The sequence below is a fragment of the Molossus molossus genome, unplaced genomic scaffold (assembly GCF_014108415.1).
Source record: "Molossus molossus isolate mMolMol1 unplaced genomic scaffold, mMolMol1.p scaffold_m16_p_2, whole genome shotgun sequence".
Lineage (NCBI taxonomy): Eukaryota > Metazoa > Chordata > Mammalia > Chiroptera > Molossidae > Molossus > Molossus molossus.
The window spans coordinates 39,537,254-39,562,348 of record NW_023425355.1 but is presented as its reverse complement, the minus strand read 5'-3'; the positions used below and the strand labels follow the sequence as shown (position 1 = coordinate 39,562,348).

Here is a 25,095-nt window from a genome sequence, read left to right as displayed (position 1 = left end):
AGTTGGCCTTTCAGAGCTAACAGTCATTTGCTTTTCTTGCTCTCAACAATGCCAGGCAGAATCTACACAGCACCTTTGCTGGAAATTAAACTTTTTACAATGGCCATGGCATCAAACTCCATTTACCTCCCTCTTAATACTCCTTTCTCTCTGCCCTGGGCAGAATGAAACCTGTTACTTCACAGAGAAACCTTTTCTTCCCTGTGCCCCATTACCTCCTCTTTCACTCCCACTCGCTTGCTGAAGTCCTTGTCACTATCATAGATCCATATATAAGGACCTTGTCTGCAGACTAACCCACAGAAACTTTGCCAACACGTCAAGATTTTTCTTAGCATGTTGTCTTTCAAGTAATGTCTATGTCTGCACTATTAACTCTGGGACAGCAAAGTCAGAAATCTATCAGACCCCTCCTGAAAGTTATATTTCTCTTTGGCAGTGAAAAAGCTTTCAAATGTGGCTTCCTGGGTTTTCCAATTTGTTGGTGGGTTGATCTGGAGTGGGCATCCAGTCTGCACATCTGGCAGGCGTGCTTTCCAGATTTTCCTCATGACTCAGGATCAGTTTCTGACTGCTAGGCGGGGCAAAGTCTCCTGAAGTTTCTGCAAGTCACCTCCCCCTGTGAGCAGAGCTTGGTACAGCCCAAATAGTTTTCAGGTTAAGAAAGCCAGAATCTTTGTTCAGCTGCACTGACTGAACAGACTTTGTAGGGGTTACCTGGCCAAGAGCAGCGGCAGCAGCGGCGGCAGCAGCAGCAACAGGAGCAGCAGCAACTGGGATAACTTAGGTGAGTAGAGAGGGCATTCACTAACTTCTTCTAAATTTTTTTTTTGCTGGATAACTTGTTGTATAAAAGAGGTGAAGAAACTTTAACTTTACAGTTAATCAAAATCCACAGCTATAATTTTATGGTTTATCTGGATTGAACATGCATGTATAATTAGCAGTTTGGAAACTTCCAAACTAATGGAATTTTTTGATTGGTTATTTTTGGGTGTGTGTGGGGTGATTGTGGTTGTTTGGCAATAAAAATTTTCTGGTTATATATGAACTTTTCTTTTTCTTTCTTTCTTGTGTGTGTGTGTGTGTGTGTGTGTGTGTCTTCTTTTTACTGAAATTTCTGGTAAGAAAGGACAAATCTTACTTAGGTAAGTGAGAGGGAGAACCAAGGCTGAGTGTCAAGGCTTCATTTTAGCTTTGTCTAAACCACAGCTGTGGACACACTATTGAAATGTAGGCAAAATCTTGGAACCACAATGTATACAAAAGCTCTTTAAGTCCTGGAAGTGGGGTGCACGGGCTGTGCACTGTTACATAGGAGGGAGTGGCAGCAGAGGCTGTCCTGTTTGCACAGCCAGGAGTCCTTCTGCACTGGTGACAGGTTGATTTTGGCTATTTTATTTTCAGACACTGAATGGCCTGGTTTTGCTCTCCTCTAATTCTTGCTTTATTTAAATTTTGATTTGAAGTTGTAGTTCTATTCCCCCACCCCACCAACCCACCACAACACTGTCACTGGTGTTCTCTGGCTTAACTGGGCTACTTGACCAGAGTGGGGGGTGAGTAGGGCAGAAAAAAGATTAGAGTATTACAATTGATAATTGGTTCTGAGGATTTTGAGTTTCAGGTTAGATGAAAAGTACATAGGAAAAAACAAATTTTGCCATCCTGATAGTCACTTCCAGCTGCATGATAAAACATCCTGGTTTTTACTAACATTTTATTAAAATTTGAATAATTTTTCACATAAAAATATTTGTTGTGACATTAAGAACCTTTTATAGCCTAAAGGAATTCTTAAAGGATTCCTTGAGCATTGTTAATTAACTCTTTCATTTCTCCAGCAGTTTGTGTGCATGTACGTGTGTATGAACATGTGTGTGTGTGTGTGTGTGTGTGTGTGTGTATGTGAATACTTGGGATTTGAATAGCATTCTTTATTTATCCTTAAGTCCCTAGTAGGCTAGGGAAACTCTAAAAACACTTGTGTAGGAATAAGTTAAAAAGCAGGCTCTCTGCATCTTTGGGTGTTTTCGTTTCCTAAATTAAAAGCAGAAAAAGCCCCTTTGTGCCCCCAAAACAGTGTTTCTTTGATTAGCCTTGATTTGAAATCATCTCACCTTCTGACAGCTTACAATTTAAAAACAAAACTTCTCAGTGTATTCTTGTAAGAGGAGGACAATGAGAATTTTCCAAAGTAATGTCTTGAGGTTTTGTGATTGCACACTTACCCCTCATCCCTTTTTAAAATTATGGAGAAAATTGTCAGGAGATCCTTGTTTTAGTGCTAGCTCTGTCATTAACTATGTAACCTTGGGCAAGTCCCTTCACCTTCCTATAAAAGAAAGGATTTGGGTTAAGTGATTTCTCAGAGTTCTTCTAGTATAATTCTACAAAAAGTTGGGATTAGACTCTCAGAAGGCTATAAAATCAGAGTGATGAGTTTATTCATTTAAGAGGGAAAAACGGTTAGTGGGGCAAGTCAGCCCAAAAGCAAAGGTGAAAAGAAGAAGAGGTATTGAATAGTAGAGGAGCCATTTTACATTGGTCTTTTAAATGTCCTTGAGTATCTTATATAAAGCATGTGATCAAATCTCCTATTTTCCACTAAGGACAGAAAAGATACTTAATTTGCTAAAAAAATAATGTTTCCTAATATTACTGTCTTACACCGGTTATCCTTAACAGTTAATAAGTATTTTCATGCACTTAACTTCATTAGATTTCCTCAATAACACTGTGAGGTTTATGGGGCAGCCATCATATATTTTTCCATTGTGCTTATGGGGAAACTGAGGGACAGAGATGTTATCTACACTAAACGGTGGTATCTGGGACTTGATTCTGGATCTCCTGACTACCTGTGTTCTTTTTATGATTCTGAATTGCTTTATATTTTTTTATAGAGTTCTTCAATAATGGATTTAAAGGAAGTTGTGTGCTGTTTTTTTCTTCAAATGTCTTTGAACAGTCTTCTCTCTGGGCAGAGTTGATGTGTCCTCTTAGATAAGACTGAATCAGAGGACTTTTATGGTCCCTTTCAAACCCCAGAATATCTGGCTAACAATTTGAATCTTAACAGCCATTTGTCTCCTAATAGATGCCTGCCCATAGTTGTGGGCTAGGACTTTGGCTGGGTAGACATGGAAAGCTCTATTCTTTGTATAACATGTGGATACTGAATTGTTATTACTTCTCCTTCTCCAACCCCCATTTCTCTCAGTGTACCACCCCCAAGTGTGAGAAGAGGAACTGTTGATTGTGGTTAAAGTGACCCCTACTTCGTTCGAGGAGAGAGTTAGGTCTTCTTTATTCAGTTTGCTCTGCAACAACACCTAATAGTTTTTACCTCCGATTTTATCCCAAGTACAGCACAAGAGCATAACTGGGGGAAAGGAGAAACTAGCCAGGAACAGTACCCCAGAAGCCATGCTCTCTCCCTCTCTCTCCCTAAAATATCTTCCCTTACCCTCCCACTCACCCCAATCAGCAGAAGTTTGTAAACCTCAGACTGGGTTTCCTCTATCAGTTAATAATTCTTTTTAATAAACTGAATTAGATTTAACTTTTTAGAGCAAAATCTGGTTTCTATTCTAAGACTAATTCATAAGTAAAGAACAAATAATATTTCTCTTAAGAGTTTGCCCAGCTCCCCAAGCTTTCCAGTCCAGTGAGTAGCAAAAACTTCTCCTAACTATAGCTTTGCACAGTACGTGGCAGGCTCCCTCAGCTTCCCATGGCAATTCTCAACTATCCATACTCTACATCCACCCCTCCCACTTGCCTTGAACCACACGGCCTTCTTCAGCCTTCTTCATGCTCTATCTCTAGGCAGTGGGTCCCAATTCAAATAATATTGCTTAAGGCCATTATCTTAGTGCAAAGCCCCACACTGGGCTTCACTCAGCCACTCATGATACTTGTTTCAGGACACAGTTGTTCCTCCTCTTAGATGTGCATATTCCCTTTGTTAACTATTTGTTAGCTAGAGCTCTTTTAGTTGATACTTAAATCCCTAGATTTGCTTCTATTTACTGAATTTCTTAATATGTGGTTATTAACCTAAAGGCTCTCTCTTATTCACAGTTGGGTGCAGTAAGATAGCAAAAAAGGAACATTTCTTTTTTCATTCTCTTACTCTCTGATAGGCCGAATTATTTATGACAAATAAGTTATGACTTGAATTTCTGGGTTTTCATAAATTTTCTGACAGTTAACTGATGAACCTTCAAATGTCAAGGGTTTGGGTTCTCCCATGATCATTAAACTATGGAAATAAAGAAACTTTTTAATATCCACCATGACAATATATTCTAGGCAAAATGCCTCAAAGCTAGGTATTATGTTTGCTTTGGAAGGTTTTCCTTATTTGAGCTAAAAAAAAAAAAAATCCCTTCTTCAAAAAAGGCAGTGACTGCCCCAGCCGGTTTGGCTCAGTGGTTGGAGCGTTAGCCTGCGGACCAGAGAGTCCTGGGTTCAGTTCCTGATAGGGGCACATACCAAAAAAAAAAAAAAAATAGAACACAAAAAAGGCAGTGACCAAAAGAAGCAGTGTGGCATGATGGAAAGCTGCACACTAAATCTGGCATTACACAAACCAAGATCTGAGTTGGCTTTGCAAGTTTCTAGCTGTCCTTTCTCTGCGCTGCCATTTCTGAAGATAAAAAAATGAAGGGTGCAAATAATATCTACTATACCTGAGTGCCATGAAAAGATTGTGAACTTAACTTATATTTCAAACAATGACTTGCCATATAAACATGCATTTTCTACATAAGACATTCATCCATTGCACAACTATTTCCTGAACAATGGTTTTGTGCCCAGCTTTATGCCAGGCAATGAGATGGCTTACAGTGTATATCTTGCGTTTATGGAGCCCTTCCTACTTATATAAAATACTTTTACACTAAGTATCTCATTAGGTACAGCCATAGTGTAAGGAGGGCAGGATAGATACCCTCACTCTCTCAACATGAAAATTGAGGCACAAAGATACCAAGGTCACAAAAAATGGAACATAGTTGTTCTAATACTTAGTCAGAATAGGGGTCAATTCTACCCTGCAAATTGAATGGGACATGAGACTACAGTTGCACTCTAATGGAAATCTGTCAAATAAGATGATAGCTGTCATTACTTATTTATTGTAAGCCCCCAGATGCAGGTCAAAAGACTTGACCTATTTACACCAGCTGTACATTCTCCCTCCAAAAGAGCCTGCTGGGATCATACTGTTTGCTTGTTTGTTTGTTTTTTAAAATGAAACCTGATTTTCTTTGCATTTGATGTTGCTTCAGTCTGTAGACAGGTCCTCTTTTTATAAGAGGGATCCCCTTGCTGGCTCCTGTTTGCATACTCATTTGACTGAGTAGCAAGGGAGAGTGATGGGACAGAGGGCCTTTCCAAGAACAGGAAATACTCATTTATCCAAAATGATTAGTGACTAGGAGGTTCTGGGAAACTATTCTCTATTTTGTCATGTGAGATCATTTTTTTAAAGAAAGGAAAGCAACAGTGTATGGCCATGGGATAAAAATCTATAGTCCACCAAATCAGTGTAATTGAATTTCGAAGTCTGCCTTTTATCAAGGGCAAATGATTTCACATTAGACTTTGAAGAAAAAAGACACATAAAATTTTTCTCTCTTGCCTTGTCTTTGGAGGCCAACTGCTGAGCTCTGTTTCTTGCATTAGCCTTTCTGGTCAGTAATAAAAATGCAAAGCTCTTTGATAATAAAGGGGAAGGAACTATGTAAAAGGGCTTGTTAGAAGTGAAAAAGGTTGCTTCTTCCCTCAAGCACAAACTGTGTGGCCCTTCAGGCCACCAACTTATTCTGAATATAGTAAACCCATTTTTATCTTCATCACAAATTTAAAATTGTTCTCTGTCTTGAACTCCTTCCTGCCAGTGTGAAATGTAAGACTGCCCTTTAAATTATAGTGACTCACATTTAACAAGCAAACATAACATTTATTACCTATTTTTCCAGTGATACTATTAAGGTCCATATTTTCTTATTTGCCGATAAAAAACTGATGCCCCAGAATGGCTTAGATACCTTATGCAAAGCTTCAAATTAGTTAGTTGCAGAACCTGGACCTTTTATTTTCCCCCTGACAATGGTGACTTTTCCATTAAAGCCAAACTTGAAGTGTCTAGCTTCAGGAATAAGTCATTGGGATGACTACCATTTGTCTAATCAGTTAATCTTTAAAAGACTCAAAAACTTCTTCCTCTAATAACACACATTTTTTTCTCATTCTAGACATAGTTTAACACTATGGGTCCTCCTCTGAAGCTCTTCAAAAGCCAGAAGTACCAGGAACTAAAACAGGAATGCATCAAAGATGGTATACTTTTCTGTGATCCAACCTTTTTGCCCGAGAATGATTCACTTTTTTACAACCGACTGCTTCCCGGGAAGGTGGTGTGGAAACGTCCCCAGGTAAGTTTCTTTTTGCAATTCCTGTCTCCCTCTTTATTTCAGTATAACTACTTGGTCCACTATTTCACTCACACAGTCTACTGCATGTAGAACAATTTAGGAGACAACTTTAAAATGGGAAGTTTTAAGAATTTGTTTCTGGCTATACCTTGAGGAATCTTGAACTTCAGTAAAATTTTCTCAGGCTTAGTAATTTAAAAAATATATATAGATACCATCTTTATTTTCTTTGGAAGTTCCTTTAAGTAAGCATGGTGACTAAAAAAACAACTATACACTTTACTGAGTTGCTTATCACAGCGCCTTTATGATAATCTCAAACCAGTGAGAAGAAAAGCTCCTCTTATGCAGAGCATAAATGAAATGAACTCTGTAGGTAGAAGATGGAGTTTGATTTAGGGAAGGGAGGCTTCTTTGCTGCTATTTGGATACCATCAACTATATCCTCCTACAATTAGCAAAGTGGTATTCAAGTAGGACTGCAGCTCTTTCACCACTTATTAATAGTTATCATGGTTCTTTGTGGAACATCTGTAGGTTATCTTAAAAGCAAGTATTTTCATGCCTTCACAAGCCCTACAGGAGCAGGAGCTCAGTGCATAAAATGATGGGATGATGGAGTCTGGAGAATAAATGACAATCATTCTATATCTAAAAGATATCAACTGAATAGAAGGATATACTACCTGGATTTCTTCCCAAAGTGTATGACCAGGAATATAGGCAACAGAGGACTGTTATGAAATGCAAATTATTGGATCTTCACAGTATTCTGAAGACTTTCTGATTCTATTTAATGACATACCTTTTGGGCACTATTATGGAACCACCTCAGTTAGCAATTTAAGGTTTGTCTTCTTCAATGAACAAGCTATCACTTTTTAGTTGCAATTTCCACAGCTTCAACTCCTGAATGAAGTTCTTACAAGAGTTACTTCAGTTTATGTAGGTTGCCACCAGGTGGTGCCAAAATACATTGGTCACTTTAAGACTTGTTTTCTATGCAATTCAAAATACATTTTGTTGTTGTTTTCAATTACAGTTTACCTTAAATATTATTTTATATTGGTTTCAGACATACACCTTAGTAGTTATACAATTATATACTTTACATAGTGTTCTCCTCAGTATTTCTAGTATCTAACTGGCACCATGCATAGTTATCACAATGTCATTGACTCTATTTCCTTTGGTTTAATTTACATCCTCACAACATTTTTTTTATTGTTATTTTTTATTTTATATTTCTTATTGTTGAAAGTATTACAGATGTCCTCCCTTTTTCCCCATTGACCCCCTCCTTTCTGCTCCAAACCTCTCCTGCCTTTCCCAACCTAGTGTCCATGCCAATTGGCTGTGCATATATACATATAAGTTCTTTGGTTTATCTCTTTCCTCCCCTCCAATCCCCCATCCCTGTGAGGTTTGTCAGTCTGTTCCCTTACTTCCATGATTCCCTTACAACAATTTTGTAGCTACCAATATGTACTCCTTAATCCCTTCAACTTTTTCTCTTAGTCCCCCAACATCCCTCCCCTCTGACAATCACCAGTCTGCTCTCTGTGTCTATGAATCTGTATTATGTTCATTTATTTTGTTCTTGAATTCCACATATAAGTGAAATTATATGGTATTTGTCTTTCTCTGACTGACTTATTTCACTGAGCATAATACCCTCCAGGTTCATGTCTCAGATTTTTCCCATAAAGTATGATAGCCATTGAAAGTATGAGACCTAGATAAATCTCTCCATCAGAAGGAAGATTATACTCCTCCTGACTTTATGGGCTTCCAGGTGTTAACCTCCCTGCAGATCATTGACCTACAATAAATTCTGAGAAACGTGAGTAGAATTCACTAGTCATTAATTAGGTATGCAGAGAGGTAAGGTTTTTGTTATTTTTCCCAGAAATGCATGAAGAAAATAGAGCTATATTGTCTGGAACTACTATTATGAGTGGATGGTGATAACGAGGGGCATTGTTTTGTTTTTTTTCTGATGCGTGTATATAAAAGAAAGGAGATCAGTTAGGCAGAAATAGCTGAAAAGAAAACAGGAAATTGAGGAATGTTTCTTTGGGGGTGTTAATAAATTGAACAGACTTGAACATATTCATAGTCTAAGCAATAAACTGTAAAGTAGAAGAGGTTGAAGACAGCAGAAAAAAGGAATGATTGATGAATTGATTATTGATTATTGAAGAAATGCATGAATCCTGGAGGAGATGGAAGGAGATCCAATGGGCAGCAAAATTACAAGCCGACATTAAGCCATTCCTCAGTTGTGAACCAAGCCAAAAGTGCTTCCTGTACTGGCCAGTCTTTTGACACATCCTTCTTCTGTCATAGCTCAGTCCTTTGTCCTTTGCCTTCATATTTCACATTCTGTGGGTTGAATCCTAGGTGGATTATCAGAGAAGGTAAAAAACTTAATAACTGTGGCAATAGCCCATTTTGCCTCTGAGGCAAGCAATACCTCATCCAGGGTGAGGGGATGTCAGAAAGAGAAGGTGAATGGAAATGGGCAGAAAAGGTATCAGCATATATGGCATGCCTACTAGGGGCCCAGATACTGTGTTTGGAGTTTCCTATACATTTTCATTTCATCCTTATTTGTCATTGTTTAGCAAGGTAGGTATCTTAAAAATCATTTTGATATCATTTTTTCTTTTTTTTTATCCTCACCCGAGGACATTTTTCCATTTTTTTGTCAGGTAGAGTGGGAGGGAGAGAGAGGAACAGAGAGAGAGAGAGAAACATCGATGTGAAAGGAACACATCGAGTGGCTGCCACCCGCACAACCGACCAGGGCCGGGGACAAACTGCACCAAGGTACATGCCCTTAGCGGGAACAGAACCCGGGTCTCTCAGGACCCCAGGCCGACGCTCTAACCGCTGAGCCAAACTGGCCAGGGCTCATTTTTCCTGTTTTAAAAGATAAAAGTTGATACCATGTTTATTTCATGCTTGAGGAAAGTAGTTCTCAGAGATAAGATAAGAATCTGTCCAGGATCAGACTGTTAATATGCTAGGATTTGAATCCAGTTTTGACTGCAAAGCCCACATTAGTTTTCACCATGCTGACATTTTAGGGACATAGAGTTGTATGTGTCTCTTTTACTAAAATACATAGTTCTCCAATTAGTTCTCCTCACTGTCCTGATGCTGTACATCATTAAATGATCCATATTTTCGCTTTTTAGAGCATACAGTGAGCTCAGTCTTAATTAAGCCCAAAGGGAGAAGCATTTGAAAAACATTCTATGCCAGCTTTTGTGCAAGATTCAGACATGGTCTGGGGATAAATACTTTCATTCTAATTGAAGAGATGGATATTGACCTATTAAAGAGTTAATAAATTAATGCTGGATATAAGAAATTCTATTTTCTAGCATATAAACAATAAATCATATAAGCTTCTGAAGGAGAGATCATTGTGGATTGAAGTGGTTGGGGAGGGGGCCTATTGTGGAAAGTAGGAGAAAAACAAGATTCTGGACCACCATCTGAGTCTCTTCAAAAAGCTTTGGATTCCTTTTCAGTCAGTGTGGAGGCCAAGCCTGTGGTCAAGAACCACGTCAAAGCTCTCTGGCCTCCCATCAGGAAAGTTGACAGACAGCGGTGGGCCTCTCTGAATTGGCTCAGGAAGACCAGATGGGTCATTGGCCTCACCCACCTCATTGGCAAGGTTGAAATCCTGGTTTGCAGAGAAACTTACAGACTTCTTGTCCCTTGGCATGCCACATAGCCTCATACTCAATCTGACCTATTTGGAAGTCTCTAAAATGGAAGAAGCATGATTAACCTTGTTTCTTTCCTCTCCTGCATTGAAAAGCTTCTGCCTTTATAAGCCCCTATGCCTGTAATCACCACTGCTAACTGAACCAATTAACACAAATCAAGCCCTGCCATCTTTGGACAGGATTGACTTCCCCATATTCCAACTTGCAGCTTCCTTGCTATGTATTAAGGAGTCATTTTATTTTATTTTATTTTTATTTTTTTTAATCCTCACCCAAGGACATTTTTCCATTTTTTGTACAGATAGAGTGGGAGGGAGAGAGAGGAAGAGAGAGAGAGAGAGAGAGAGAGAGAGAGAGAGAGAGAGAGAGAGAGAGAGAGAGAAACATCAATGTGAAAGGGACACATCGAGTGGCTGCCACCCGCACAACCAACCACGGCCGGGGACAAACTGCAACCGAAGTACGTGCCCTTAGGGGGAACTGAACCTGGGTCTCTCCGGACCTCAGGCTGACGCTCTAACCGCTGAGCCAAACCGGCCAGGGCTTAAGGAGCCATTTTAAATAGAGTGTTTTACAATTGTTTAATGTCCATACCCTCCAGAGGAAAATACTTTGCCTTAGTTCCTCCAGTGGCCACATGGCCCTTGCTACTGTCTTAGCTTACTGGGTACACAGGTACATTGCCTGAGACATTTACTCCTGGACTTTCTTTTTCTTCTGGGTCCTCAACATATAAAGTCTTAGTAAATTCTAAAAGCTGAGTTTTACTGAGTTACAGTGTGATCATGAGACTGAAGGTAAGATTTTTATGATGAAATCTGGCCACCGTATTCCCACTGAAAACCTCTTCTCCAACTCCCTCTAGCTACTCACCCTTACTACCCCTGTCTGATTTTTTTTTCCTGGATGACTCATACTCAGTCATAATAGTGTCTTAGAGGAAGAAACATCTAATCTAAACTAAAATGGAGCAAGGCCTCATGGTGATTTGTATAGCCAGCTGTGGGAGAAGTAAAGGCACCTGTACAAGATCTTCTGTCAGTTCTCCTAGTCAAATTTTGAGTTCAACTTTCACTCACATTGCTCCTGACTGTATGTTCTACTAGTTAATACCTTCCCTCAGGGGCCATTTCACTACACTGGATGGGAGGAGGATGATGAGGTTCTGGAATAAAGTGAAGATGATAGGAATGGGAAGGAAGGTTGATGAGGGAGACATTAGAAATGGTGATAGATTGCATGTGAAGGAATGGTAAAGGAGGAAACACCTCTCTCTTTGTGCTAATGGAAATTGCCAACCCTCATCTGAATATAAAATCCCTGCACAGTAAATTTGGCCTCAACTGTTCATAAGTTTTTCTTCCCATAGATCCTGCCTCCCTCTGACCTGAGTAGTCCTAGGTATTTTTCACTGTTGACACATTTGAAGATAGTTGAATAGGCTCATACTTTTTCCAACTATTCTATTTATTTTAATTTCTGTTTTAAAATTTTAACAGCTTTATAAAAAGGCAATTTATATACTATATAATTCACCTGTTTAGGTATACAATGCACTAATATTTTTAGCGAATATTCAGAGTTGTGTGAACATCACTACAATATAGTTTTAGAACAATTGTATCATTCCAATAAGATAACTTGTGCACATTTGCAGTGGGTAAATCCCTCCTTCTCCTACTTTACTTTTAGTTTCTATCTAGATTTGCCTATTCTGGACATTTTGCTTAAAAATGGCATCACAAAAGTAGCTAACTTATTTTGCTTAGAATAATGTTTTCAAGGGTCATTCATATAGTAGCATGTGTCAGTTTGTTCCTTTCCATTGTTGAACAGTATTTCGTTGCATGGATATACAAACTTCCCAAAAAATCAGTTTTGGATTTACATCTAAAGTTTCCTACCAGAAGTTTGATTATTCAAATAAAAAAAAAAAAAAACAAACAAAAAAAACAAACATTAGGTTGTGACTTGATTGTCTAAGTTAGAAGTGGAAGTTGGACTTAAAACCTTGTTCCCAGGTTCCATATTTAATTTTCCTTGGGAAGGTTTGAAAGGAAGAGAATGTTGCATTGATGACAATATCTTCATGCAGAAGCAAAACTCCTCAGCAGGTAAAATGGACTCCTTGAGAGGCTGGTTCAGCATTGGTTCCTGCACCTAGGTTTGTTTATCAATGTCTTATCTGTAGATGGTTCAATATTCTAAGGATAAGATCATGGCACCTTGGGCTAGCACAGAAAGCCCATAGGTCTTGAATGCAGCCCTGAACCTTCTGAGACTACTTAGAGCCCTGGACTTAGTCATAATATACCTATTGCAGGGTTGGCCTCACTTGTAGTTATCCATGCCACCATGCCCCCAGTACTGCTAGACTGCACATAGCACTTTTAAAAGTGTCTCCACTCTTCTGGTTGCTGGTTTACTATTCAGCCTTTTATTCAACTGGTTCTTGCAGTTTGCCATGGACCTCAATGTTTACTGTCATCAAATTTTACCTCTGTTAAAAAAATTCTAGAGATATGGATGTGGTAGATATAAATGGAGCCACATAGAGTTACAAGTGCAGGGCTCCAAGAACTGTAATTTTATGCCCCCTTACACGTCCCAGAGGTATCTGACAAAGGAGATGTGAGAGGACAATGAGAAGGTCTCTCAGTGCTCAGCTAAGAAAACCTATTTCCTAGAGAAGCTGCATTTTTTTTTGTTGTTGTTTTTTGGAAAGTTTTGGCTCAGGGACGGGTATTTGCAGAGACCATTTCTGGCTTTACTCTTAGTGCTTGACTTCCTACTTGTGTGTGTTTTCCCCCTAAGAAATTATTTTGCCTTGACAAACAGCCCAGTTCAAGGATCATGTTAACTGTGCCAACACAGCTGGGAGTCATTAGGGGCTCAGCAATCTTCTCTCCCTTCCAAGCCACCCAAATATGACTATGTGAGCTGTGACCTCTCCCACAACTCCACTCCCTACCACTTTTAGACTTGCATTGGCTCATTACCCTTTACCCTTTCTACCTCCTAAGCTGCTTTCTAGTTTTTTACTTCCTTCAAGAGGTAGAAAATATGGCTTAGTAAAGATTTGTTCCCATATTTCACATCATTATGCTTACATACAGAATGGATTGATTCATATTTAGTGTATTCAATTGAGGAGATTAAATCTTGTTAATGAGGTTTAGCCTGGAATCAAAAGTTAAGACATAATTTAAGCAAATATTTCAGAACAATGAAGAGCTTTTATTTGTGTTAAGCAAAGACACATAAAAGAAAGAGATGAATGATTGAGAGAGGTAGTTGTATCTCTGTCCCTAAAAATCTGCACAAAATTATCCTTTTTGTGATGTCTGTTGATAAAACCAAAGGCAACAGGATAGACCAGTTGATGTCTTGGGTTCTTTATTTAGCTGTATAGGTTTTAAAGAACCTAAAATGTCAATCCTAAATCTACTAACTAGCTGGATGATCGAAGGGGCAAGTTACTGACCTCTCTGACCCTGTTGCCTCATTTGTATAATGGACAGGTTGACTAAATAGTCTCTAAATGTTTCCAGCTTTGAAGGTCTATAGAGTGTTAACTTATCCTGTTTTAAAACCCACTGTTAAATAGCTATCCGTCATATATGAAAAATGGTGAAGTAAAACTGGGGCATGGGCCAGTTTACAAGAAAGTAAGGTGGGCTTTTGCCAAAATACATATTCTACCATGATTATATTTAGCTTTACACACACACACACACACACACACACACACACACACACACACACTATACCTTAGGTTGACAAGAGAATAATTACCTGAGTCCTCAATTTGGCTTCTGCTTATATGTCTTTTTGCTCATTTATATGATCTTTTATGTCTTGAATAAAAGTTGACATGCCAAAAATGTTGGTGGAGCCTAGATCTCTGCTGTGAAATGAAAGCCTTTTATAAATTGAAGACACTGCACTGTAAGCCCCATTACTAATAACTCCACATAAAACTAGACAATAATTTGTCTTAATGATATAAAAAATACTTTTTTCACACATCAATGTTCATTGTACTGTTTTTCTATGCTTGGAAACTATTGTATGCATCATCTAAGATCAATAAATCATTATGTAACTTTACATATTGTGCAAAATAAAATGGTAGTACCTGACCCAGAAAGGAAGAAAACTGTGTTTAGTTTCATCTTAGAAATGGGAAGAAAATAAAAGGAAGAATATCAGGATATAATCCATCTAACACACCTGTTTTATATTCAATAAGTGAAAAAATAGGCAGCTCCCAACCCACAAAATCTTAGTAGGGTAGAATCTCTCCTGAGACAAAAAAAAATAATGATGAGACACCAGACGTGCAATAAAAAAGAAACACACACAAAAAAAAATCCAAAGCTGACAACCCACCTAACCCTCTCCTTTTGGCAGAGGGATGCCCAATTAATCTTTCAGTTTGGGCTTGTCCCTGCCCAGAATGCATATTCCTTTCCAGAGTTATTTTGGCTTTTAAAGAATAGATGGAATGTTTCATTCTGTAGACCAGATTCTTCAACAAGAAGAATTATGTCCATTAAAAAAAAAAAAAAAAGAGGTTTGAAAATCATAAAAGTATAACTGTCTCTCTTTAATAATTTAAAAATGAATATATGTCTAGATTTTCTTTCCATTTGAGACTAGGATTTGTTTCTGCTGGGTAAGCAAAATGTCAAGGTATTGGCCAATGGCCTCCTCCAGTAAGCTTCCTTCATCTTTTCAAAATTTCATTGGTATTCCCTGCCTTTTAACTCTGCAAATGCTGATCCTCTGAGTCACACAATCATGTCTTCAATTATATCGTGTCATGTATGCAGCTATACCTTTGTTCATGCTTGTCTTTCTACCCATGGGGTCTTTATATCCTCCCCTTGTCCAACTGCCTAACCCTAGTTGTTCCTAAGGCTTCAACTTGAACATTGCCACTCCTATTCAATCTACTCACCAGGGTAATAGGGATCCTTCCTCTAGGCACTGATTATACTTTGAAAATGCCTCAACTATGTCTTCATTACATTTTGTTGTAATTGTGTTATTTGAGTCTCATTTTCCTACTCAAAGTTGGGAATGGTCCTGCTAATGATATGTTGGGGAAGACACACACATACACTCCAAACAAATGCTGTCCCCACTCTATCCAGGTTCCCTCAGAACATGGATTGTGGGGAAAGAGTGCCTGTTGAAATGCTCCTGTGAATGATCTACTACCACCTGCTATTAGTGCTGCTGCCATCTATATTTATCCAAAGATGTGGAAAAAAACCTAGTTGCCATGGAGACCACTGCTGCCTTTGCTTTATGTTAGGAAAGGTCTTCATGTAAAAGGTATCTTAAATAATTTTCCTAGAGAGGGAGAATCATTTATGTTTACCTCCATCAGGGCTTTTCCCTTAAATTTAATCATCTTTCTAAACACAAGTACTTCAGAAAATCTCATCCTGACAGATAAGATCAGAATATAATGAGCTAAAACTTAGTTCTCTTCTTTTAAAGCTCAGTGCTGTGCTGAAAATTCTTCCAAACCCCAGTGATAGCTATGTCTGAGAACTCCAATCAACACATCTTATCCTGTTTCATTGCATATTCTCCTTCCATTTCTCCTGCCACTTTCCCCACATTATTCTTTTCCTGTGCCTAGATGATCTAATGATTTGTACTTTTACTCACAATCCCCAAACCTTCCTTTATTTCATCTGTGTAAGTTCTAGTCATTGTTCGATCCCATCTCTCTATCCTTCCTAGCTCAGCTCACATTGGCTCTTTGGAAACAATTCCCAGACTCTTAGAACCAATTGTTGTATTCCATAGGACATCTGTGATGACCCCCATCTGATTGTGGGCAACATCAGCAACCACCAGCTGATCCAAGGTAGACTGGGGCACAAGCCAATGGTCTCTGCATTTTCCTGTTTGGCTGTTCAGGAGTCTCACTGGACAAAGGTATTGCCCCTCCTATGGGACTTAACCAGTTTGCACCTTCTTGTCTTCTATAATGATTTCAGTAAAAGCCAGCTCATAACTTTCTAGGTTTCTAATTCTTGAAATCAGAGTATTAACTAGGTAACTTCCATTCATTTTATTATGAGATTTTGCACAAATACAGGAAATTGAAAGAATTTTATAGTAAACACCCATATACTAACCCAGATTCTACCATTAAGATTTTACTCTATATTTTTTCACTTTCAGTGTTTTGACCCACTATCTCTGTATACTTCTTAACTCTGTACCTACAGGGGTATAAAGCTATTAGGGACTGGGGATAATGAAAATGTATTATGATGAAAATGGATCTTTGAAGAAGAACAAATAAGTTATTAAGAGTACAAAATTTCTTTGGCATTTAGTTACAGTTAAGGGCAATGAAGTATTGATATGATTTGGGACAAAGAGCATTTTCTTCAGAAAAAAATTAGTAGATTAATATGTAATTGTATAGAAATGGAGATCTAAATATAACTTTACTCAAATTGTAAATAAAATTTATATTCTATAGAATCTACATGAAATCTCTAGGATGGACTTTAAAAAATTGAAGCCACTGGAGGCCTTGTATTTCGATTGCATTTAATTTTTAAAATGCTTGTTTTTGTGGTTAAACATACAACCATAGATATGTTTGTATAGATGTTTTTTAAAAATGTGTTTTTATTGATTTTTTTTTAGAGAAAGAGAGAGAAACATTGATAGGCTGCCCCCTGCACCTCCCCTACTGGGGATCAAGCCGGCAACTTGGCCATGTGCTCTGACTGGAAATTGAACCAGGACTTCTTAGTCCATGGGATGACACTCAATCCACTGAGCCACACCAGCCAGGATAGACACTTTTTATGATCAAATTTATAGATTATCTGTGGGAAATAATTTAACCCCTAACTGGCTGCCCCCAATCACCCTCTATGTATTCATGGCAGACATATTAATGCTATCCTCAGAAAAACTGAACTGGGAAAACAACGGTTGTGTGTGTGTGTGTATGTGGGGGGGAATTCCCTACCTAGGATATTTCAGTCTAGATCCAGACCAAATATATTAGTGTGCTTGGATTTGCTGGAAGTCAACTTTAATCTCAGTATTTGGATATAGTCTTGTGAATAAGAGTTTATTGAATGTTCCTATATTTCCAGACAATTCCCAACCATAAGGAACAGGAATGGGACCCTCGAAAACTAGATAAATATGCTGGGATATTTCGCTTCCGTTTCTGGCATTTCGGAGAATGGACCGAGGTGGTGATTGATGACTTGCTTCCCACCATCAATGGAGATCTGGTTTTCTCCTTCTCCACCTCCATGAATGAGTTTTGGAATGCTCTACTGGAAAAAGCTTATGCAAAGTAAGGAGTGGGGGTTTACTAGCGCATGAGGAAAGGAAGGCCACATATTTCCTTGGGAGTTCATTCTCTTCCAGCCCAACCCCCTTAGTCTAAATTGGATAAAATCTGAGTTAGATCCAAGACATGCTTTGGGCCTCAGATTGGATTTAAATAATCCTAGATTAGAGAGAAACCAGATGTTCTGGTTTCTGTCAACCCCTTACCTTCTTCTAGGTGTCTTTTATTTCTGCTAATCTGCAAATTACATAGCATGGGCTCTGATTTTTTCCTTGTGTAGTATTTACATGTAGAAAGAAGTTTCTGCATAAACTGTCCTTGGCAAACATAGTTTAAGTCTAGAAATCTCTGACTATAATCTCAAAATAACTCTCATGTCATAGCTAGAGAAAAGCCAGATGGTAAAGACTAGATGGGAAGGGAGTGTTCTAATTCTTGGGACAAGATGTCCTTAACCTGGAAAAATAATTTTACAAAGATAACCTTGCATATTTGCTCTCAGGCTGCTTGGCTGTTATGAAGCCCTTGATGGTTTGACCACCACTGATATCATAGTGGACTTCACTGGCACATTGGCTGAAACTGTTGACATGCAGAAAGGAAGATACACTGAGCTTGTTGAGGAGAAGTACAAGCTGTTCACAGAACTATACAAAACGTTTACCAAAGGAGGTCTGATCTGTTGCTCCATTGAGGTTTGTATTCACCAAAAAAAAAAAAAGAAAAAAAAAAAAAACACTCTTGGGCCACTTCTGACAGAGGAGAGGATACTACAAAATTTACTAGGAAATATCACCCTTATTGTACAGATTCATGAAAAGCCATTATGAGACTCAGAAAGGTAACGATACACATTGATCCTTGGCACAGGCTGAGGAGCTTTAACTTTTTATCCTTTTTGTCCCCGTTATCCTGCTGGGGGCCAATGCAGCATTCAATCTGATGTAAATAGCCTCTGTTAAATAATCCCTTCTGTCTCTGTTCCTTGAGCTTTTAGGCTCAAGAAGTAAACCAGCTGTACCAAAATTTAATGCTGTTCATATCAATGTGGTACTGTGGGTAGTTTGAATCTGAATTGTTTAAGTGATTTTATATTAAATTATTTATTTCCTTTCCTTCACTTGCTTAGTGTCAAGTTAGGTGTCTGTATCAAATTTATATCTTCATAGGGAGAACTAGCTTCAACCATACTGGGGTAAACCAATCAAGGAAAAAGAGGATCTAGGCCTCGGATCTCCCAATTATTGTGCTCTTATATATCTTTATTTTCTCTCAGTCTCCCAATCAGGAGGAACAAGAAGTTGAAACTGATTGGGGTCTACTGAAGGGCCATACCTATACCATGACTGATATACGGAAGATCCGTCTTGGAGAGAGACTTGTGGAAGTCTTCAGTACTGAGAAGCTGTATATGATTCGCCTGAGGAACCCCTTGGGAAGACAGGAATGGAGTGGTCCCTGGAGTGAAATGTGAGTGCCATTCCACTTTGACTGCTACATCTCCAAATCCCTATAGTTCTCCCAAACCATTTCTCCCAACTGATAGTAGGCTGTCGATGCTCGGTGATATCTATCAGCTCTTCTTAAGCATGGGATCTTTGACCCAGCCAGAGGTGAGATAAAGCAGGCCCAATCTTCATTCATTCTATTTCTTTGGCATACTTTTTACTGTAGATAGACAATGGCAAACATAATGGCTTATCCCTCTTTGGATAATTTGTTTTTAGTTCTGAAGAGTGGCAGCAACTGACTGCAGCAGATCGCAAGAACCTGGATCTTGTTATGTCTGATGATGGAGAGTTTTGGTGAGGAGAGATTTTCTGTGCTAAGGGAATTATGGTTTCTACATGGAACTAAATGGGTAGGTATTAAGTACCATCTTCATTTCTTTCCTGTACTCCTTTCATTCAGGATGAGCCTGGAGGACTTTTGCCGCAACTTTCATGAACTGAATGTCTGCCGCAAAGTGAACAACCCCATTTTTGGCCGCAAAGAGCTAGAATCAGTGGTGGGATGCTGGACTGTGGATAATGATCCCCTGATGAACCGTTCAGGAGGTTGCTATAACAACCGTGATACGTTCCTGCAGAATCCTCAGGTTGGAATCAATTCTTTCTCTTTGCCTCCAAGTTATCAAGGCAATAGGAATCCAGGCTCATCTTGGAGTATTTCTTTGACATCACTACTTACATTTGAGGTTATTGCATAATATTCATCAACCAAAATGCCTAGGGATTAACCCAGATGCTGATAAAGCATGGCAGACTGTGTCTCTGGAGAGATGTACCTTAGCACCATTATCAAGTCTGAGCCCTCTCCTCTAGCTACCTATCTCTTGGCCATATTGATTGGTATGGCTCTTTAACACCCTCCACTTCCTTTTTATGGTTCAATATTAGAGATAAAGGATATTCTTCCAGACACTGTCTCAATTAATTTTTATTTCTTTTCTGCTCATTTGTTCTCTTGGGTGCACATTTACTACATCTGTTCTCTTTCTCATGCAAGTTATTCTTTTTAACTCCATAGTTATGCTTCCTTTTCTAATCTAGAACCAGGTCATTTCTCCCAGGATTTGAATGGCTACCCTGTCATCTACGTTTTATTACAACACTATTCCAGGTGATACATTATGGCTCAAGCCTGGGCACACACCAAAGCAAAAAATCCAAACATCCGAAGCCTGAATCTATAATAACCTTGATGGTTTTATCCCCAAATGTGCTGATGAGCTAACCCACAGGAGACAAGAATTCTGACTATATTGCATCCTTACATGGGTGTGTATTTTCTTTACATGGACCTCATTGGCAGGCATTTTGAAGAATACTAAGACTGGTGGCCTATTCACTTAACTCACACTTTTCTTCATCCCTTCTATTTTTTTTAATCTTCGCCCAAGGATATTTTTCTACTTATCATCAGATAGAGTGGGAGGGAGGGAGAAAGAGAAACATCAATGTGAGAGGGACACTTTGACTTGTTGCCTTCCACACGATCTGACCAAGGTTGGGGACAAACCACAACCGTGGTATGTGTCCTTGACCGGAATCTCCGAACCTGTGACTCATTGGTCTGCTGACTGACACTCTAACCACTGAGCCAAAGTGGCCAGTACTCCCTTCTATTTTTATTGTACCTAAAGAAAAGAAAGCTCCTATTACTCCTTGCCTACACCTCTATTTGCAACCCTGGAAACGTTTTAAGTATCAAGCACATAATCCAAGCTGAAGAAATGGCCTTTTTGGTCTCACTGTTAGGTGTCTACACAAGACTGACTTTTGGGGGGCCTTGTGGTTCTGCACATGCTTTCTGTTTCTTGCTAAAGGGAATGAGAAAGGATGGAGGGAGAGGGAGAGAAATAGAATGAGAGAGAGAGACTTTAGTTTTACTTCCCAGTGGCACCACAATTCCCCATATGATGTTTAAAAAGTCTCTATCACAGGCCTGAAGCTTCCCTAAAACAGTAGCAAAACATCAATTCTCACGGAAGTGGATCCAGCCTATCCACAAGCCACACATCTGCCTGGCAATAAGAGGTTAGCCTAGGGGGATGCTGCCGTGTCAGGTTAAGTTAAACAATAATACTTTATATCTTCATATATTCTGTAATTTGTCTGTGTACAGCTTTCAAAAGCAAGAGGACACTATTAAAAACAAAAACTCCCAAGATCCTACCAAGAATTTATTAAAACAAAGCATACTCTTTTTGGCCTCAAAGACCTACTTATGGAGTTATCTCTCTCAATACATGTTAAATGCCACAGGGAAAATCAAGTATTATGATCTACACTTACCAAGTCAATGAATTATCCAAGTCTTCTCTGTTTGGTTAGTGGCAAAGCCCAGAAAATAACCCAAGTATCTGCTTTCCAAAGTAGAGTTTTCTTCCTTGAACTTTTAGCTGGCTTATCTGAATAAAAGTGCTAATTAAGCTCTTTGGTGGCCTCTTTCCCTTAGTACATCTTCACTGTGCCTGAGGATGGGCACAAGGTCATCATGTCCCTGCAACAGAAGGACCTGCGTACATATCGCCGCATGGGAAGACCTGACAATTACATCATTGGCTTTGAGCTCTTCAAGGTAAGAATGGACATTTGTAGGGGAAGGAATGATAACAAATAGAGTAAAAATTAGGATGGCTTGGAGTTAGTGGAATTAAGAAAGGTTCAGGGATACAGAAAGCAGAGGACCTAGGATCTTCCAACACAAAAACTATGACTTGAGTGGAATAAAGCATTTTATTCAATTTCATTTCCAGGTGGAGATGAACCGCAAATTCCGCCTTCACCACCTCTACATCCAGGAGCGCGCTGGAACTTCCACCTATATTGACACCCGCACCGTGTTTCTGAGCAAGTACCTGAAGAAAGGCAACTATGTGCTTGTCCCAACCATGTTTCAGCATGGCCGCACCAGCGAGTTTCTCCTGAGAATCTTCTCTGAAGTGCCTGTCAAGCTCAGGTTCAGTTTCCTCGGCCAACCCTGCAAACTCCAATTCAAACTCCAATTCTCTGCATTGTCTCCAAAGGGACAACTTGTTCAAATTATATTTAACAGGGATAATGAGGTGGTAGAAATGTATTTCAAAATGGAGTTATGAGAAATTCCCCAGTGGCAGACCTGAGCTTGAAATCTCTGACCGGTCATTTAAGGAGAACAGGCCTATAGCCTAAGATCATTCACCTACATTTTATCTTCTGTTCTCTGGTTGACTCTATTCTCTTAGACAGCTGGACCTCCTCACTGTTTATTATGTTCTGAGTGCTGGGTCACCAAAGCTACTTTTTCATACGAACCCTTCTTTTTTTTTTAAATTAATTAATGTTTGTTACAGATGTTTCTCCTTTTTCCCCCACTGATTCCTCCCTCCCCCTCCCTCCCTGCCCTGTCCCCAGCTTTGTTGTCCATGTCCAGACTTCTTTGATCTTTATCTGCTAGTCCTTAAGTAAGGGTAAAGAAAAACATAGTCATAAAATGTAAGGCTAGGTCACTCAATGTTTCATGCTTTTTAGCAACATTGTATTATATGGCAAGACTATCTCCTCATCAAAAGGTGTTCATCATCAATAATGTGGCTTCTTTTTGATGTTCTAGGGAATTGACTCTGGACATGCCCAAGATGTCCTGCTGGAACCTTGCTCGTGGCTACCCGAAGGTAGTTACCCAGATCACTGTTCACAGTGCTGAGGGTCTGGAGAAGAAGTATGCCAATGAAAGTAAGAACTGCAAGGGTGTCTGGGAAAAGAACATTTATTTTTATTTTTGCATGCATGGTTAGGAAAGATGGTAACAAATGATTCTTTCCAATGGTATTTTCAGTCTAGACAAGTCAGGATGACTCTCAAACATGGCAAAATGGAATGTAAACTTTGGGCAAAGAGTACATAATATGCATTTTTGTATTCATTTATAAAGTGTAGGAAAAAAGGGAACCAGGAACAAAAGTGCTGGATCATTCTGGTACCCCAGTGTTATGCTCAATGTCCCGGAATGGACCTAGTGAGACAGTTTCTGGACTTTCTAGAAAGAGAACTTTAATCATTGTCTTAAAATCAAATGTTACTTTGTTCCAGCTGTGAACCCATATTTGGTCATCAAGTGTGGAAAAGAAGAAGTCCGTTCTCCTGTCCAAAAGAATACTGTTCATGCCATTTTTGACACACAAGCCATTTTCTATAGAAGGACCACTGGCATTCCTATTATAGTGCAGGTAAGAATATGAATAGGGACCCCCAGGTCCCTATTCAGTCCCTATTCAGTATCACGTTCAGTATCAGGTGTTAGATTATCCCATATGCCTCATATACGTCTAGGATACAGAGAAAGGGTTAAACCAGTTTTTTATTTGTTTCATACTTAAAAAAAATTCTCACCAGGCATAGATACTGGCTTCCTTATTAATCTCCATCCTAAATAGCCTCTTTTCCATTTATTTCATTGTGGGCAGAAGCCCTCATGCTCATAGGTACTGTAAAATCCCATAAGGGGAAGCATATGTCAGTTCAGATGACCCTGATCCTGCTATGTCAGGATGGACCACTACAAATGGTTGTTCTTTTGACTCAATGCTTCTTACCAATTGTATTTGTACATAATTCATAATTCAAGGTTGATCTTGAGCTCTACTTGCTGGCTTTTCATCACTGTTATGAGTATCTTTCCCTTAACCAATGAGGTAGCAGGAAAAAATAATCTTTTTGGTTTTTAAACAAACCTTTCCAAGTTTAGCGTGAGGTTCTAGATGCCACTGGACAAAGTCCAATCTCACAGAGGGTTGCTTACCTTCACTCTCTATATTTGTCTCTCCAGGTCTGGAACAGCCGAAAATTCTGTGATCAGTTTTTGGGGCAGGTTACTCTGGATGCTGACCCAAGTGACTGCCGTGATCTGAAGTCTCTGTACCTGCGTAAGAAGGGTGGTCCAACTGCCAAAGTCAAGCAAGGCCACATAAGCCTTAAGGTTATTTCCAGCGATGATCTTACTGAGCTCTAAATCTCCAGCTCCAGAAAATCCTGACAGTTTTCCATCATTTTATTTTCTGTCAGATATAAGGTCTTATCACATATACATAATCTTTTGAAAAAAAGAAATAGTAATTAACTTTTCCTTTCTTCTGATAACTTTCCCATACCTCCCAATCCAAGTAGCATCAGTAGCTACATAACCTATATACCTCCAGCAGCTGGACAGGGGGAGGTGACAGTCTTATTCATAGATCATATAGATGTTTGCTAAGAAAAGATCTCTGGAACTTCCGGGGGTGAGATTCAATTAGGACAACAACAGCCTGGATACCCTATAGATGTCTTTGCTGCTTTCAGATGCCCAATATATCTCCTCTGTAGAGCATGTTGAGGAAGGAGGAGGGGTGACCAAGGCCAAGCTGGTCTAGCCTGACATCCCAGCTCCTTATTGAACACTACAAATGACCCTGTAGCATTTTATTCAGCAGCCAGAGCCTGCTTGTAAGTCCCCAGCCATTACTATCACCACCACCACCATCACCATCACCACCTCCGGAGAGTGTAGTCCTGCCCTAACCTAAGTCACCCCCCCACAGTAGGTTTTACCTTCATGTTGAGGAAGCTTCCTTGGTGCTTAATCAAGAGCTGGAGTTCAGTAAGGCCTAGATAGTGGGAAGGGCCTGAGCTCTAGTTTAATGGAAGCCAGCTGTGTGCCACAAGAGGGAAAAGTTGAAGCTGCAGTGGGAGACAAAGCTTCGGTCTCCCACCCATCCACACACACCTACACTCACACACGCACATGTGGGCGTGCACAAACTACGGTTCAGGCAGTCAGTGGGCAAGAGGAAGAATGAATAAGTACCACACACTCTGAAAGGGCAAGAAAATCCATCCAGACATAGTACATCCAGTTTTGGGCCCCTGACTGCAATGTGAAACCTTCTGCTGCTGCTAGGTTTAAAAGCAAACCGGTTGTCCTGTGCCTCCTAATATCATTGGTACCGAAGACCCCATCTGAGGCCTTTAGACTTTGGTTCCAGCCCAGAACCCTCAGGCATTTTTCTCAGTTGGGTAGCTTCACTTCC

At 39.4% G+C, this 25,095-nt stretch overlaps 1 protein-coding gene across 1 annotated transcript; it reads left to right on the top strand.

The window, feature by feature from the left end:
- The first annotated feature begins 660 nt into the window (after positions 1–660).
- Positions 661–24,468, top strand: CAPN6 (calpain 6). Its single transcript, XM_036271298.1, has 13 exons — positions 661–787; positions 6,270–6,449; positions 16,019–16,150; positions 17,338–17,546; positions 18,046–18,238; positions 18,820–19,013; positions 19,271–19,348; positions 19,455–19,641; positions 21,504–21,626; positions 21,805–22,007; positions 22,641–22,762; positions 23,120–23,256; positions 23,856–24,468. The coding sequence occupies exons 2-13, from the start codon at positions 6,285–6,287 to the stop codon at positions 24,036–24,038; spliced, it is 1,926 nt and encodes a 641-aa protein (XP_036127191.1). The 5' UTR covers positions 661–787; positions 6,270–6,284; the 3' UTR covers positions 24,039–24,468.
- Positions 24,469–25,095: the final 627 nt, after the last annotated feature.